The 18,319-nt window shown below is 40.7% G+C and overlaps 2 protein-coding genes across 2 annotated transcripts in view; one reads left to right on the top strand and one right to left on the bottom strand.

The window, feature by feature from the left end:
- Positions 1–1,453, top strand: part of LOC117820962 (poly(rC)-binding protein 4-like) — a 48,701-nt gene extending 47,248 nt beyond the window's left edge. The window contains exon 14 of the mRNA XM_034694923.1: positions 966–1,453. Coding sequence (XP_034550814.1) covers positions 966–1,311 — 346 coding nt within the window. The 3' untranslated portion in view covers positions 1,312–1,453. The remainder of the gene's footprint in view (positions 1–965) is intronic.
- Positions 1,454–5,089: 3,636 nt separating this feature from the next.
- Positions 5,090–18,319, bottom strand: part of LOC117820898 (dedicator of cytokinesis protein 3-like) — a 61,941-nt gene continuing 48,711 nt past the window's right edge. Inside the window, exons 41-56 of the mRNA XM_034694830.1 lie at positions 16,782–16,868; positions 16,444–16,548; positions 15,661–15,802; positions 15,257–15,423; positions 13,139–13,225; positions 12,829–13,008; positions 12,658–12,741; positions 12,428–12,544; positions 12,110–12,231; positions 10,820–10,955; positions 10,557–10,638; positions 10,162–10,277; positions 9,909–9,993; positions 9,693–9,815; positions 9,496–9,578; positions 5,090–7,905 (exon numbers count right to left, since the gene is read on the bottom strand). Of these exons, the coding sequence (XP_034550721.1) occupies positions 7,291–7,905; positions 9,496–9,578; positions 9,693–9,815; positions 9,909–9,993; positions 10,162–10,277; positions 10,557–10,638; positions 10,820–10,955; positions 12,110–12,231; positions 12,428–12,544; positions 12,658–12,741; positions 12,829–13,008; positions 13,139–13,225; positions 15,257–15,423; positions 15,661–15,802; positions 16,444–16,548; positions 16,782–16,868 (2,331 nt within the window). The 3' untranslated portion in view covers positions 5,090–7,290. The remainder of the gene's footprint in view (positions 7,906–9,495; positions 9,579–9,692; positions 9,816–9,908; positions 9,994–10,161; positions 10,278–10,556; positions 10,639–10,819; positions 10,956–12,109; positions 12,232–12,427; positions 12,545–12,657; positions 12,742–12,828; positions 13,009–13,138; positions 13,226–15,256; positions 15,424–15,660; positions 15,803–16,443; positions 16,549–16,781; positions 16,869–18,319) is intronic.

Raw genomic sequence — 18,319 nt, 5'->3', positions numbered from 1 at the left:
TGTCATGCTACCCAATACAAGGAAGTACTTCAGTTACATGCCAATTTGCAGCTTTATATGGGTGACACTGACATGTTTTGTTCACATTTCTCTGAGCCATGCTTCAATAACTCAACCCTCCTGTTATGTTCAGGGTCAGATTGACCCTTTTCAAAGTTCAAAAATAAATAAAAAAATGTAACAAGTATTTTTTTGCGGTATGAAACTTCTTCTACTTGGCTTAAATAGTCACCATATGAAATAAAAATGGTTCCTTTCTCATAAATAAACAAATATCTAAGTCATGTAAAACTATTGTTTTTATATTTAGGGCTTTCCAATGTACATTAAAAAAAGTTTTAACTTGAATTTTCATAAAAAACAAGTCATTGAACCATGATCTGTGAGGATTAAAGAACACCATTGCACTATATATTGATTTAAATGGCTAGTAATGGCGTTAATATTGAGATTAGAAACATGTTAATTGGGAATTTTTCGGGTTCTGGCACTTTTGGATAATTAAGTATGCCCTGGGTCAAGTTGACTCTTGAACATTATTGCTGTCCCTAAGAAAGAACATAACACAAGGGTTAAATTCCCATCTTACTCCTCAAAAAATGTAGTTCCTTTAATTGGATTAGTTTAAAGTGTTTCCTGTATTTATCATGTCAGTCTGGATGGATATTGATGTTAACTTCAACTTCACAGGCTAGCAGAGGCATAAAACCATGGGCTAGAATTCTTGTTCATTTTGTTTCATCTTGAAAAGTTGTCATTTGACATCACTAGGTCCTACTCTGGAGCTGCAAACCCATCGTGGTTTTTGCAAGTACACTTCTAGACCTGCTAACAGGGTTAGAAGTGTAGAGTTAGTGGAGTTTCCCCTTTCATAATAAGAAACTTCCCCCAATGTTTACAGTACAATCCTCTAATCTTCATTCTGCCTCTCCTCCCTGTTTTCCCCATCCTCTCTGCTCTCACAGTTTAGAGACAGCCAAATCCACGGCCCAGGCAGCCACCATGGCTGCTCCGGTCGACCTCAACATGGCCTTCACCCAGCAGACCTCCCCAGCTGCCTCCCCTGCACCCACCCTGGCCACCGTGGGCGCCCTGACCCCGGCTCATATGTTGGGCAACCCGTACGGAGCCCTGCCCCTCTCAGGCCTGCTGGGGGTGAAGTCCGTCCCATTTCTGACTCTGTCCAGCCCGGCCCCCACCGTGGCCGTCACTGCAGCGCCCTCCCACTCTACCCTGGCCGCCTACACCGCCAAAATCTCCACAGCCAACTGCATCAAAAAGCCAGAGAGACAGAAGTTCGCTCCCTACTGATGCAGCCCCCGCGTCCAGGGAATCAGACGAAGGACAGCTGCACTGTTCTTCCACAAACGCCTGATGTAGCCATATTCGCCGGCAGAGACGCTCTTGACTTTCATTCTATGATGCACCAACAGAGAAGAGACCAATGGAGATGTGGGTAAAGCTATTCAAACTTATTTACAGTTATAGATAATTTGTGAGTTTCCCATGAACTGATGGACTGCTTCATCGTCACCTCATCACTGTTATTGATCACTAAAAAAAGGCCGCTCTTTAACCTGAGATACATGTGTTCAATTATCAGTTTCCACACACGTATGTCCGGTTAGAGATCAGCTACAAGTATTTATCCTTCAGTAAAATTTGTAAATTATACTCAGATGACAAATGCTCTCATGTATGATGCTTTTATACAATGTCTATGTTTGCCTCTGGAAGTTTTTAAGAAAATTTGTAAATGTCTGAGGGGGTTGGGGTTTTTCCTTTTTTTAATAATCTGTGCTATGGTACTGTACTTTACTGTTCAGTGTTATGTTCGTTTTGTTGGATTTTATTTTGAATGTGCATCTTGTTTAATCTTTATTTATTAGTATTGTTTCATTTATTAAAAGTCTTTGTTTCCGGATGTATGTGTCCTAGTTTTATCTCTTTTTTTTTTTGTGGCACAAAAACATGTCAGTCTGTTCGTTTTTCTCCACAGGCGCTAGAAACAGCATTTGAACCCAATCAATGTCAAATTAATAAAGTAGCAGCTGCACAGGAACACATGTTCAGGAGGAGAAAAACGAGGACACAAAGAGATTCAAAGCCAGATCCAGGTTATTTTTGTTTTCTTTGAAAACAGGCCTGATGGCACCTTGTCGTTCCACTTGCCAGAATTTATGAGAGACGCTTTTCACATCATTGTGCTCCTGTGCCCCAAACAATAACAGCAAAATGAGACAGAGCAACCCCAGTAGAGAAAAAAGCTCTGCCTGCATGCCAAGAAACATGCAAGTGTGCGCTAACAAAGACCAGACTCAGAATCACATTGAGTATTGTGCAGAGAGAACATCATTAGAGTAAATTTACTCACTCTGTGTCCCCTAAGACAAAATACACTGAGACTTTTTAACAGTGGAGTTTGTAAGGGAGACAGAAAAACGGCATAAAAATGAGAAGAGAGAATGAGAGGAGCCTCAGTGATGGTGTAAAAAATGAAATTCAGTTCCTGCATCAGCATGCACCACAGCATCATCAACCTCCGGAGAGGCAGTGAGGATCCTTTCATCCTAACTCTTCTCTCTTTTTCCCTTTTTTTTTCTCTCTTTCGTGCCTGCATCATGGATCTGCGAGACACTGAGAGTGCACACAGTCCTCATTGTTACCAAAGACACACTCGCTTTCAAACACTCGCAGCCCACGCCTACAAGTTCACTGTTATTCAGCCAGAGTCCAACAAACGACAAGGGTAAAGCATGACAAGGAGGAGCCTTGAGGTTCTGCCTTTTTTCATCTTTGGGCATGAAAGGGCCTTTTCTTTTGATCTATCTATCTATCTATCTATCTATCTATCTATCTATCTATCTATCTATCTATCTATCTATCTATCTATCTATCTATCTATCTATCTATCTATCTATCTCTCTCTTAAAATCAGTAAGTTCAAATACCATTATTTAACATCATAAGAGTATCTACAGTCAGTATGGTACTTCTTCTTTAATAATGTGTTTCAACTGTGCGCTGTCATGCATTTTCAAAGAAATCAAATTATTTTTAACTAATCCCCAGGAAGTCTTTCTGGGTCACTTGTGCCACCTGTAGGCCGTACATCAGTACTCATTACTGAGCTGCAGCTAAATGACTTTGAAGCAGATCCATGCTCATGATATTCATGAATACAACCACACATTTTTTATTAACACCACGCTATTTTTGGTCTTTTTATGGACACTGAAGTCTGACTTTCAGTCTGGCTGCATGTGATACATTTGAATATCAAAGTAGGCTGTTAGTGACAGAGTGAAGCTTGAGCTGGAGAGAGCAGGGACCTTAGCTGTCACTGCAACTCCAGAGTTTGTCTTTTTTTCTCTTTTATTTTTCCTTCAGTAGTGGACCCCAGGGGTTGTTTGACACGTTGTTTCACACATTCATTCCCGCACCAAGGCACACGAGTGTCGGCTTGTCACTAAGTGAATTTACTCAAGTCCTGTACTTAGTAACATTTTCAAGGTCTTATACTTTGCATGAGTATTTGCATTTTAAGGCTCCAAATTTACTTGTTAATTTTAGGTTGCTGTGTATGATATGCACTGTAACATTTTTCTTCATATTATTTTGGTTACTTCTAGCATGAGTTTAAAAGCCATCAAAACAAGTGGAATTCTTCACATCTGAGTTACTTGTGCAGAACAGAAAGAGCATTTTTGATTTTTCATTACTACTTGGAAATGTTTCAGCAAACTCATTCAGATGACTCTGCACAATAGTCTTTTTTTGGCATCTGAAAGCTTTGTCTTGTGCATCAGTGTATAAATATCCCTTTTTTCTGGTGACTGGATTCTACTGTGTTGGGGGATTTCCCCCCCCCCCCCCCCCCCCCCCCCCCCCTCTTGCTTTAGGAAGTTCAGCATGATCCTTTTGACTTTTAGAACAAGCATCTGCAGTGTTTAAAGAGACACATGGGTAGTCAGTTAGCCTCATCAATGGACTGTCCAGTACAGTGCCAGTGAAAATGAGTGAGACAAAGACTAACTAGCTAGTTTTACTTATTGAAAATTCTTCTTGATTGTACTTATGTCTGGGTTGCTGTAACAACTATATCAATAAAGTAATATCCAATCTTATCTTATCTTATCTTATCTTATCTTATCTTATTTGCCAAGTGTAGCCTACCCCTCAATGCTAGAAAGATATTTTACTTAATTTACAAAGCTGTGTTTGGCAAAACAGCTTTGTTCTGAGAAGAATACAACACTGTTTGAGTAGTGATTAAAAAACGTTAAAGCTGCTGTTGGTAGAAATGGTGTAAAAAACAACTTTTTTCTGCTGGGTTTGGAGAAAAGGTCATAATACCCATCGGTACTCATTGGTAAGTGAAGTAATTTAAGACTATTGAGAAATCTCTGCGTTTTCTAATGCCTTTGTATCAAGCAATATTATTATTCCCCTCGTTCCTGTTATGATGGACCAATCATAGCTGATCTCCAATCCTCTGTTCTGATTGGTTAAGGGGCAGCCCATACTACGTCCTCTGATTGGTTATGAGTCCGGCACTATCATGACTGCACACACCGATCTGTGTTGGGGAGCTAAGAGGAAATCTGGTTGGGAGGGATAGTGTTGACATTCAAAGTCCCTCTCTCTGAACACGCTTTAACTCACTCCTGCCCTTGTCATCGTAGTGTTCATTGGTTTGACTCCTAGCCGTGCCCCTTTGCTGCATATCATCCCCCACTCTCCACTCCCCACTCTCTCTTATCCATTAAAGGCAAAATGCCCCCCAAATATAACAAAAAAAATGTCGAGTTAGATTAGACAGCTGAACAGAGGGCTGAACTTTGCTATACACTCTTTAAAGCTTTGAGGAAGGTGAAAATGGAGGTGCTTGTTCTCTCTTATTATCTTCAAAATGTCATGTGGCTCATTTGTATCAATTCATCAAGCTCCTTTAAAGGAAAACATCTCCATCCAACACAAGCGCACACACACTTCAGTGTCTACTTCATGTATTTTGTGACGAACGGCGCCCTCTACTGTCCACTCCATGTACTGATCCACACATCAAAGGAAAAGCAAACAGGAGGAGTTAGAGCTGATAAAAGATTGTCTTTAATGTTTGGCATCGTTAATGAATTCCATACCACAGCAGTTATGGGAGTAGGAAAACCACTTTTACAACCAAACACTGTTTGATCATGCTTACACCATATGTACAGGAGAGCACATTGAAAAGTGTATAAAGTATTTATATGAGAGGACTCAAAGTCAAGAACGGTGCAGACAGTCACGGTCTAATGGATTTTGTCCTTTTTCAAACACTGATTATAGATATTTATCAATTACATTGATCTCTGGAGTACATGTATATACACAAAACAACAATACACCTTTTTGGGGCCTCTGCAATAATTCTCAAAAATATTTCACAATACTGCTGTATGTACAATAACAGAATTTACATTGAAAAATTCTATTGTACCTATATTTTGAGTATCACTTCAGTCACCAGTTATCCTCAACGCCACCAAGCTCACAAGAGATACTCACATACTGTATTTACTATCTAACCTCAGGTCCATTTCCATACACAGTACAGCAGCTCATGCAGTACCTTGGCCTCCTGTCTCAGTACGGTTTCTGAAATATGTTCACATAACTGATGATCTCACATACAAAAATAGATGTTGTCTCGTCAGCTGACAACTCGATGTACAGTAACACAAAGCATCCACCTGCAAAAGAAAAAACAGCAACCAGGAAAAACAAGTAATTGTTAAAATATTAGCTATATCCTTCCAAACCCACTTCATCACAATAAAGAGCGCGCTTCTTCTGCTCCACAAAAAGTAAAACCTCTCTCTCAGTCTTCTGAAACACATCTTTAGTTTTCACACAACAGAAGGTGATTGAGAAAGAGCCGCAGGCAGAAGAAGAAATATTAGCGCTACGAACTGAACAACAATCTGAAACCAAAGCGGGACAAAGCCATACAAAAACATCACTATAGGTAGACATCTTATTTTTTTCTTTCAGGGAGCATTTAGTGAGCAGAATGAAAAGGACAGCGGCTGTCCTTAATGAGCTTCTCACAGTCCGGATGAGAGGTAAAACTGCATTTGAGTGCACTTAAGGCAGGTAGGCGATTCCAGATATTGTCTGAGTGGGATCCACTCAGCATCTTGGGATGGGGCGTGGGGTCCGGACAGCGTCGTCAGTCACAACACATCACACTGCAGCTGTCCAGGTGCAGCGCTCACTGCTTGATATGGTCTGACAGCCATGCAGAGGAGGAAATAGAAGTAGGGAGAGAGAGAGAGTGGGAGCGGTGTGGAAGTTAGCTAAAAGCGTCCAGCAGGTGGTGGAGGTGTGCAGAGTTCTCGTTTCATCTCGTCTTATCCACACTTTGACTTCTGGAGATATCTTTGTCACACAAAAGAGACAAACAGAAACTTCTGCAACAGAGACTGAACTTAAAGCACTTGAACAAAAAGACAGCATTGCAGCTTGTGCAACACAAATAGAACATCTCATCTGAATACATTCACGTAGGTTTCCGTACATGTGGTACGGACAAGAAATCATCACTGACTAAAGTTCATGTCCCTTGAGATGCTGGTCCAAGAGGAGAGTCCAACTTTAGAGACCTGCGATTAATGACAGCCCAACAGCAACACATATTACAGTGTGCCATTTGATATGATTCACTATTAAGGAGCACTTAACAGTGTTTCAAAAAACATAACGGACATAAGCATTTGAAAACACTATAATGTATTTTGTATTTATTTATCAAAATAAAATAAGAATTCGAAGCTTTTAAAGCGTAGAAGTCACTTCACCGTGAGTCAGAACCTTCTGGATTTGCCTCTTGTTGTGAAAATGACAAGGAAAACAAAAATTAAGAGAGTTCAGAGCTTATACTGCACCTGGGATGATGAGATCCCGGTTGTTGTATTTCACAAATGAAAAAAACATGCTCACGGACAAGTTGTACAAGTGTGTACAATCAATATCAATTTCCCGAACAAAGTTAGTCTGTGTTATTGTTCGACGGATCTTTTTCTTTTTCTCATATCTGAGAGGCCACACAGAGCTCTGAGGGCAGTTGTGCCTGTGGTTTCTGAAGAATCATGGAAATTCATTTCTTCTTTTCTTGCCTTCATGAGCACCGAGAAGAGCACACCAAACACACAAGACTCTTTCTATGACCGCCCTTTAAACTCAGTGCAAATGAAGGCAGGAAGACGAGAGAAGAGAAAGCTTTCAGGTAAATGTAGCCGCGGCTCATCACTGTGTCTCCTCATGCTCTTCACTGATGCACTGCTCCCATGGGTGCTTCCCTTGCTCCTCCCTGTGGCCGTGAGGGGAGTGGAAGATCCTGCGGGGCAGCGGGATGGGCTGAGGCGGCAGGTCCTCCTCGGGGATGCAGCCCTCTCTAAGGTAGGGTTTCGGCGGCACAGCCGGAGGCTGAGGCCGGCGGTACGGGATGTGGTGAGGGCCGTGAGTGGGAGGGTGGTGATGAGGCGGCGGCCCGTGGGAGTGCGGGTCCATTCCGGGGTGGCCGTGAGCGTGGCCATGTGGGTGACTGTGCGGGTGGGGGTGTGAGGTGGGGCTGCGGAAGTGGAATGGGCGGACGGGGTCCATGGAGTCGATCTCTGGTCCGCCGTAGTGGATGTGCAGGTAGGGAGAGGGGAGGTATTCATCAGGGGGAGACCACAGGTGACTGGGAAGAGGTTCCAGGGCATCGTTCCTGATGGGGCCGGGCTCTGGATACTGACCTCCGAAGTTACTCTCACTCAGAGAGGAGACGCCGCTGCTGGCGCTGCCTGACAAGGTGGAGTTACTGCCACCCAGAGCGGACTGAGGACTGGTGGGAGAGCCGGGGATCGGGTGGAGAGGAGACTGAAGAGAAAGAACAATTAGGTGTGATGTGTGTATTTCTCTTGACCTAAAGTAAAAGACAGATCCTTCAGCGTTGTACCAGCTTGAACACTTATCATGCTGCTTTCACATGCTCACAGGAATACTGGAAGTAGAAAATGAAAGAGTTAACACCTACTTCATCACACTAGCATTGTCAGTTTATTGAACACAGAGGCACTTGAATAAGGCTTTGTAATTATGACTTGACAACTGGAATAAAAAAGGCACTAGACTGCTCTCAGTTATGAGGTACACTACGATTGTCTGTTTAATAAATGAGCTTTGAATAAAGATGCTGTGTGGGAGCTTCTGTGAGGGCAGAGTCACCATGACAAGAGACTGAAGATATCATTTAGAAAATTCAAAATGTGTTTTTCAAAGTCTGTTTGAAATTTCATCTATATCTTCGTGAGGTGCACATTTCAAGCAAAAGGAACTTGGAGGAATACAACAATGAAAAGGAAAAAGCAGGACAGAAAGGCAAGACGTGGAGGAGGGATTGATAAGAAGTCTGGACTGCAGCAATTTGAGCAAAAATAAGAGCAAAAAATGTTGTATAGTTACACATAAACTGCATTTCAGTGTCATTTTGACATACTTGTGCTTTGCCCGAGTTTTTATTTTGGTATGTTTCATGAATTTAAGTTGTGACTGCTTGCACAAAAACCAAGAAAATGCAGTATAATACATGATACATCTTTTTTTTTCTACAAAGGTGTTATGTCTCAAACTGTCTCAGTCTTAGTCTTCAGAGACTTAGCCATAGGCTGTTTTCGAACAGCCTGCTACACACTCCCTACGAATGTAGTAGGCAGTAGGTCCTGCCTACTAAAAACTGCGTTTGGATTTAGTATGTAGTATGACTGTTCCGTTTGATCTGTGTTGCAGCATGCTGAGCCAGACGTCACTGGATTTCCGGTTTCGGAAAGCGGAAGTAAACAACGGCCAAGTTGATAGATAAACTGCTTCTTTAGCATCATTTATCATTTAAAAAGTTAAGAGGTGGTTTATATGGAATTATTATTATTATTTTTTTTAAGTTATATTTTTGGCCTTTTTGCCTTTTTTTGTAAGGACAGCTGAATAGAGACAGGAAATGTGGGGAGTAGAGAGCGGGGGAAGACATGCAGGAAATGAAGCCAGCCGGGAATCGAACAGGCGACCCCTGCCACAGGGACTGTGGCCTCTGTATGTGGGGTGCTTAGACTGCTAGGCCACCAGCGCCCCAAGGTTTATATGGAATTTAATGATTTTTACAGCACCTAAAAACTGAGCGCCACCATCAAAAAAGAATAAAAAGAAGCATAACATTAGTGCTGTGCATTGTGGAAAACAGTACGCGAGGCAGACTGCTCCGATGCACACTGAGAAATTGCCCAAATCAGTAAGACATCGGGGAGTTTTGGCACACTACAGATTTTGCTCTTTTTCACATATTACATGCTACATACTGAATTTCGGTCCAAACAGTATGTACTGCTAGTATAGTAGGTGGTTTCGAAAACAGCCTTAGTCTCAGGACTTAATCCTGAAATCTGTATAAATTAATAATCCCTCTGATGTCTGTACCTTTCGAAGTGAGCGGACAGGCAGAGCAGGAGGGGGGTCACTGCTTTGGTGGTGATATGCATCACAGTGCATCAGGAAGTGTCCTGAAAAAGAAATTCAAAGAAAATAGCATTAAAATAGAGATGAAAAAGTCTGTTTTAAAGTACATTTAAAACATCTACCTTCATGTAAACTCTTGGTTGTGAGGTAAAAGTTACCTGGTGGGAAGGACCTGGGTGGGACTGGAGGCATCATGGCTCCTCCTGTGGAAGCCGGTATGTAGGACACCTGCTCCCTGTTCTCTCCATCCAGGCTCCAGCTGTTAGGAGTGTTGGGAAAGACTGCAGAGGGAACATAGAAGTATGTCAATACACACCATGCTATATGCCTCACATTCATTACACTGTACATTTGAAGTCGTGCATGTGTGTTACCTTTCTCTGGTAGGTTCATGTGAGGATCAGCACACGGCTTACAGGGGCTAACTTGCTGGAGTAAGGCACGCTGCATGTGGTTGTTCTGTAGAGAGCAAGGAAGAAAAAGTAGTGTTTTAGATTTAGATTTTAGACTCTAGATTTTCTTTTAATGCCTGTAAGTATTGTAATGTCACAGTACATATTTGCAGTTACAGACATGGTTGCATTTCACTAATTAAAGGATCATTCCACCTCTGTATATCTGCCTTACCTGTCCGTTCTCTGCCATGTTGTAGTACATGGAGTTGCCGGCTCTCTCGCGGTGAGACGGCAACAGGATCATCACTTCTCGGTTGTGTTTAGCTTTATCAGGCAATGATGGGGAGCCTGGATGAAGGATTGTAATTCAATATTAAATTGCTGAGGCATACATTTCCTTCCTATTAATGAAGGTATTCTTTAAACTGGCTAACTTCTACTATATGAGACAATTAGGGTATCAAATATATGCTTTCTTATTCTTTTGCATCTATGATTGATAAAACCTCCATAATTCTATAATAATGAAAAGAAAAGAAATATTTTGAGGTTAGACAGAATAGAGTAATAACAGTTTAAGTCTCTGAATCCATCTCTTGTGTGTCTGTCTGCGTTCAAGTTACTTACCTCTGGCGCTTGAGGGAGCCGAGTTAATAATCTGGGAAGAGTTAGAACGAATAGAGCTCAGGCTGGAGGAGGAGGGACTCGGCTGCAAACAAAATGTATTCTAAATATAACAAAATCTTTTTTAAAAAGAACAATACAAATATATTTTCTGTCATTGGTTAATCTGCTGTTATATTTGATTAGATGGGAAGTTAATATGCAGTTTAATTTCAGAGCATTTTCAGTGCAGTCATGTTAGCGTTGTTCTCTCTGTCAGACCTTACCTGCATGTGTAATGCTTCCTCCGGGTGCTCCCCCATCAGGCCGTCTGTCATTATGACAAGGTTTCCTGCCTCGCTCGATGTGTGCGAGGACAGGGAGGAGGACGAGTGACGGATTGAACCCTGGAGGTTTAGAGGGCTGCAGGACAGAGACGATGTTGGAGATTGTAAAAGATATTTGTCTCTGCGTGTCAATGAATGCCTGTGTGTGTGTGTGTGTGTGTGTATGTGTGTTTAGGTCTGCCTAGTGCTGCACACAGCTAAATTTCATGCTCTAGTTTTCAGAAATTTGGAGGAAAAGAGGACAGTTTAGCTTATCTTCTGTCGTTAGAGCAGCTATCTTTGAGATTCAAGTCTTGATCTATCACAGCTTTCGATTCTGGTGCTGCAGTTTTAATTGGGACCATCATATCATCCCCAGCTGCTCAAAAGAATTGGTGTGAAGTAGGGATGTTCACAACTAATTGACTATCGATCAATTGATTGTTAAGAACGTACTCGAACACATTTTTTTGTTTCAATTATCTATCACGTGGAACAAACATGATGTGGTCTTATATTACATTCAGCTATCATGGAGGTGTTTGAAGTTTAAAGCATGTTTCAATGTGAATCAGCTGACTGAAGGTGTTGTGTACAGCGGAGTCGCTCAGCTGATGGATGAGACTGAGTAACAGGTCTCCACGAGCGCTTTTTTTCTCCGTCGCTAGACTGATTATGACCTGGTTGCACTCCCGGCTGACACCTGACCACGTACACATGCTTATTTTTCTCTATAATAAAATAGTAGACAGAAAACTGGACACTGTGAGTCTAAAATATGTTTCTGTTTTGTTCCCTTGCTGCAGTAAATCCCCATGTTGTAGTCTGAGCCTTCACTTTATGTGACTGTATGTCCGCATAGATTATGAGCCTGCTCCACACGTTGAAATTCAGTGTTTTGAACACCTCATTACGACCCGTAGCTATTTAATACCGTCAGTTCTAAACTTTAATTCAGGGGAAAAAAACACATTTGGCATTGTTTTTCACAAGGAAAACGTTTCTATATTTTTTTATGATAATCGATAATTGATTGTTAACATTTCCGAAGATCGCACATGGAAAATACTTGAAATGAACATCCCTAGTGTTAAGTTGTTTATTTGCATGCTCTCTTTTCCTCTTGGGTAACAGTCTTGGTTCAAGACTGTGTGTGTGTGTGTGTGTGTGTGTGTGTGTGTGTGTGTGTGTGTGTGTGTGTGTGTGTGTGTGTGTGTGTGTGTGTGTGTGTGTGTGTGTGTGTGTGCTAACCTGTGTCTGTGCATGAGGCGTACACTCTCAGGGCTCATGTGGCTGTGTGAGGAGAGGATCCCCCTTGGAGAATTGACCCCCTGGCAGCCTGCAGGGCCAAATCGATCCACACCAGGCACACCCTGCTGGGACCCAACCATATACTACTCTGAATATTCACACTGCGTATACCATGCATTGGAACACTTGCATATAAAAACATAAAGGTAATGCCGTTTTTTGACAAATATATGTATGGGAAAAAAGGTGCCAGTGTTCCTTTTCAGCAGTGACACAAACAGAAAGATAAAAAACTGAGCCACATGTTGGACAACTCACATGATGCAAACCCGTCCTCATCATGTGGAACTGGTCCACAAGCTTTTTGTGCAGGGGGCGCATCTCTGGATGCACCAGCTTCTCATGAACAGCCAGACCCACTCCCAGGATGTGCACCTGTTATGTGACATCAAATGGAAAAGCACCAAAGAGGATGTTTACAACACCATTATGTGAGCGTTTTTAACCAGTGGATTTACATGTGGTGAAACTTTAGAGGTGAGTCTCACCTGCTCCTGCATCAAATCCTTCAGATGTGTGATCCTCTCCGTGTCCTCTGGGTGACTGCTGATGTAGTCCTTATCGAAGAAGGCCTGTTGTAGAAGCAAATGAGCCAAAAGATGAACACCAATTCAATCATAACTCAAATTCCCTTTATCTACCCATGAACTTCCTTTTACCTCCTGATATCTGGCGATGCCTCCGTTCACAGCAGCATCGATGACCCCATTTAGGCACATACTGAGCGGGTTGATGTTGCCATGATGCTGTCTGTGTTGATACTGGCTGATCAGAGTCCGCAGCTCCTGGGTCTTATTCTCCACCACATAAATAGCATTCTCGAGAGGGCTCACCTCCACCTGAAAATAAATGTACACAGTTAACCTGACCCAACTGCCGTAAGAAAGCTTAGGAAAACAGTCATAGCCCTCAGGGAGCTGCGTCTGCTTTATGTGACGATAGAGAAGAGGAATGTTCTGAGCTCCTCACCACTTCTCTCCTTTCCACCTCGGCCCAGCGGGAGATCCCCGGGAGAGGACGGGAGAGGATCAGGGTTGTTCTCTCGATCCACAGACTCTGTTAAACAAGCAGGGAGAGATAACAGGGGTTATGCAGTCTATCAGCCACATCTGTTAACATCAGGAGGGTCCACTGGAGAGCTGACAGCATGATATAATAGAAATGTGACAAGGCTGCGAAGACTGCTGCCTTAAAAACAGCATTGTAGTGTAGCATGTAGGTCAGTTCAGTGAGGTGCAAAAGTCCTGTTGGGGTTTGATTCCAAATTTAGGTAAGTGTGTCAGAGGAAACTACAGTAGTGTGTCATGTCTGGTCCAAGTCTCTGATGCCCTGGTTGCAGTGTTTTTTTTCAGCAGTGTAAGCTGTATTTTTTGATGTGGGTGCATAAAGTAACAACAGAAAACACCAGAATTAGAGCAGACAATGTTTAACGGATAAGGGGATCAGCAGAAAATGAAACCTAAATAGTAAAAAAATTTCTCTATTCACCTTTAGAAGCAGTATCTCAAAGAAAAATGTTGAAAATGTTGTTCCATGTTTTGGGTTGTCCTTCTTTCTTTGTGCTCAATTTTATTGAAAAAGTAGCATAATGTGGTCCGATACAAAACTAAATCAAGTTTGAAAACATCTTTATTATATTGACTCCAGGAAATTGTGTTTTGCTTTTTTATCATCTGACATTGATAATGTGACTGGTTAACTGGTTTTCTGTGTATTTGTATACACAAAAAATGCATTAAACTAAATAAATGAGCTGCTGCTTCTGTCCTTTTTTTTACTGCAGTGTTCTGTCTTTGGCTTCTGCGTCATGAATTTAGAAACTTTTCCTCTTGCCACATTACATCATTTTGCAGTGATTATGACTAATGCACCTGCAGTTAAGGAAGAGACTACTTTGAGTTACAATTACAAAGGGTGCCAGAAGTCACATTTTGGGGAATAAAAAATATCCAAAGCACAATTTTTAAATTTCTACAGAGCCACTTCAAACTGACAGAGGATCTAATTTGTTAACAAAAACTCTGAAATGATGCTGGTTTATGTATCTTTTTGCAGTTTTTAATGACTGCATTGGACTGAATTGGGCTGTGTTATTTGAAACCTCCCTTGACATCAAATACATTTAAAACCTGACCAGAAAGCAACAGATATTTGATTTTGTTTGGACATCATGATACAAGCTTATAAAAAATTAATCTTGCATCTCTGAAAGCCATTTTCTCACCCAGCTTCCTAAAATGAGTGATGGGGTTCAATCTGTGCACAAAATCGTCTTCCATATTTGAAGCTGTTTTGTTTATTTTACCTGAGATAATTATCAATTCATGTTCTCTTCTGGGCGCTTTTCACTTGAAAGGGTAGGGAGGAGTTTAGTAATAAAATGACTTAACATACTAATAAATATAATAGATAAAATAGTTAACTTTCTTTCCGAGCTTGGCAACTTATTAATCAAATTTACGTGCAAGTTGAAATGTTATAAGCAGATCAGCTAAGTTTTTGGCTGTTATTTCTAAATTAATAACGTCCAGAAATGTGTTTATCCCAGATCTTTAACTATAATTGTTTCTAACTCAGTCATGACTATTTCATTTATAGATAAATAGATTAGTCACCTTTAAAATCAATAAAGTATTTACCTAAGATATACAAAATTCAGGGCTCAATCCTCAGTCCCACACTTTTTACCTGTGAAATTTCACCTTTTTTACAAATATCCCACAGATTTAAACTCTATTGCTATGCTGATAATGCTTATGAGTCAAAGGTGTTTGGGGCAGATGATAAAACACACATTTCCAAATTAAAGGCATGATACTACTCTGCTGTGAAAACCTGGATGCTGCATCATTTCCTGCTCCCATACTCTAAGAAACTGAGAAGCTCAGCACGGCCCTGCGTGAAACAGACACCAGTTTGATCAAGTATAACCATCTCTTGACATCTGTGATTTACTGATGTCTGACAGCCAAGAATTTCTGTTTTACGCTTGAGCTCACTCTCTCTTTTGAAATGTCTGTATGTTTGTGACTATCACTAACTGTGCTGCAGAGATGGACTGAGAGGGGCACTGCTAGCTCAACGTACCCTGAACTCATTCTCACGGTCCTTGGGCCCCTTGTGGAAAGGCCTGTCATAGTGGAAGCGGCTGACATTGTTTATGCGGTAGAAGCTCTTGATCCTCTCGGGCACACGCTCCAGCTGAGGCACATCAGAGATGTCTGAAACTGGAGTCACCGCATAGATCTGCAAATCTAAAAGCCAAGTGTCAAGGAAATGACAGACATAAAGACAGACATGCATATATTCACAGAGGAAGAAGGGCAGGAGATATGTTCAGTAGAAACACAGAAAGCATATGCCTTAACTGTCTGACTCGTGAAAAAAACCTCCATCATGTTCTTGATCCGTACTAATCTATAATAAACACATAGTGCAAGTTTTCATGCTGAAACAACCAGTTGGTTGATTGATGTAAAGAAATAGGATACACTGTGCGTCACTCTGTAGGATGGTGTCATCAGGTTGGTTTGGATGCTGCATGGCAATAGCTTGTGGAAATTCCCCCAGCATCCTTTGCTGGAAGTCCTCAAGCCGTTCATAGTCATAGCCGCGACATACAAACTCCTTGTTCTGCAGAAAGGGGAAAAGTATTAGTTGTTGCACTGGAAACAAGTTTTAATCACAGCATAAACATATTATCTCCCTCTGAGTGGACATGACAAACTCATCAATATTAGTAAAGTAAAATGTTTCAGTACTAGCTAATATTGATTTTGTTGCTTTTATATAACTATTTCTTTTTTTTCCTTGTATGCTTTTTCTGTTTTTTTTTCTATTTTACTTTTACATGTTCAAAATAAAGACATCAAATAAAAAATGTATATATATATGCCACAAGATGAAACTGGATACGGATTATGATGAGATTCATTATATTAGTGGCTCAAATCATTGGTAGAGAAACTACTGTATTGCTTATCATTGTAAATATAAAAAAGGATAATTACAGTTTTTTTTAAACGAATTAAAGATTTAATCACACCATAGTTGAAAGTATATTTTCAGTGTCACACCCTTAGATTTACAGCTACTCATTTATTTAATCATATTTCAGTATCAACTTCTCATCCAGGCTCTCTGTCTGTCTTGCATGAGCTACTCTAGCTGACACTGTCGCCTCCTGAAGCCTGAACATTCTAGCTTTCCCTGCATCAGCAGAATCATAACTGTGTCAGAACAGACAAGATGAGACTAGATTTAGTAAGCCTTACCCTGAGGAAGAAAGGAAACTTCCTGCCATAGAAGCCCATTCGGAAAAACTCTGGCTCAATCCTCTGCTGTTCGATGATGTTGTCATAGTACGCTGCTTCCATTTTCTGTCACAGAATAATAAACATGCAAAACAGTCATGTTTAATAACGATTTAATCACACGCATTATTGAATCCTCTGCATTTCCTGATGAGTGTGGGCGTGCACAGGTAATTAGGACATTGTGTTTTTGATGCTGCACACACTTCACAATGCATATGATGGAGCTGGGAATCTCACAGTGGATGTTTGTTTGATCATGAGAGGAGAAAACAGGAAGCACGCCAGACTGTACCCACCCTTATCCAGCTGAGGCTCTGATAATCATATAAAGTCTCGTACTGGAAAGCCAGCTCCCGGCAGAGAGAGATGCCATATTCCCAGCACTGCAAAGGAAAATTCAAAATGAGATACAAAGAAGAGAAACATAAAGATGACTTGAAAGGAAGCAACGCTATGCAAGAATTAAATGGTTAACCTGTTTCATCTACATGAGATTACAAAGGGAAGAATACTTGAGGAAGATTTACAGTACATGGAAGCATAACAATAGTTAGAGTACATCTAAGCCTAAAGAGGCACCTCATTATGAGAGAATAAAGCTTTAATAAGGCCTACATGCCTTGTTTGTCTATTGAGCAACTAAAGATTTAGATTCATATTCTTAAAGTTAGAAGTTAAACAAACAGTTTAATTCAGAACAGCTTCAAAATGTGTGTGATCACCAGACAGAAAGGTCTGATTTTCTCTAAATCTTTCACTTAAAAAACGGAGCCACTTAGAGTGTAGTACTCAAAGTATTACATGTTTTCCCATTACTGATTTACCTGGGTCATAAACCTCAATGCATTTTTAAGCACATGTAGATTTTCATTTGCAGAGTATGAATTTGAACATTTGTAACAGCAGAGGTTTCCTCAGGAACAGAACAGCTACAGATTTTATGTACAAGCTCAGCGATAAAAACTGGAGATGACACAGAGTCAATGAAGGAGGGGACTTTTATTTCCTCCTCAGCCTCTGCTAGAGTCCAGAGGGCATTGTAGTTTCTAAAGCACAAAGACCAGACCAGTCCGCCTGTTTAATTGTGTGGATGAATAATGGCAGAGGGGAGGTTTCAGGGAAGAAAAAGATCCTTTGACTCTCACTGAGAGACACTGGAATATGGTAACATATTTGTAAGTGATGAGAACAACATGATGTTTTGTAAGTTAAGCCATATGACCGAGGCCCTTATTTGAGTATTTTCATTCTAAGCTACATTAGACCTCTTTTTTACAGCTTTTATCTTGCTATGGCTGATGATTTTACATGTAAAACATATGACCGTTTAAATAGAGGGACTAATTAGTATTTAACAACCAAAATATATGTGAAGTTGCTATGTTTTATCTCTGAAAAAATGCCACATTTAATGGCAGCTAACAAGTTTTTAGACAATGCATCAGCCCTAATAGTCGAATAATCAAATGCAAATACTCTGGGGTTTTTTCAGTTTTAAGTAGGGTTGCAAAGGGGTGGAAATTTCTGTTAAATTTCTATTAATTTCCATGGGAAGTTAAGCTGGGGAATTTTGGAAATATTCCAAATTGGAAAAGTTTCATGGGAATTTATGGGAATTAAATGGGAATTGAGGGTAATTTAATGGAAATACATTTGTATGAATACATTTATAAGTGATATTTGTAAGTTAAACATTAGTACCATACATCAAATTTGTTAAATATATTACCGCATAATATCATCAAAACTTACTTCACTTTGTTTAGTCCACAGGCTCAAAAGTGTGGCTTCAATAGTCTTGTGATCTGGGCTCAAAAGTGTGGTCCAGGATATT

The sequence above is a fragment of the Notolabrus celidotus genome, chromosome 11 (genome assembly GCF_009762535.1).
Source record: "Notolabrus celidotus isolate fNotCel1 chromosome 11, fNotCel1.pri, whole genome shotgun sequence".
NCBI classification, from domain to species: Eukaryota; Metazoa; Chordata; class Actinopteri; order Labriformes; family Labridae; genus Notolabrus; species Notolabrus celidotus.
The sequence above is the reverse complement of the archived record's forward strand: the minus strand, read 5'-3'. Positions and strand labels throughout refer to the sequence as shown.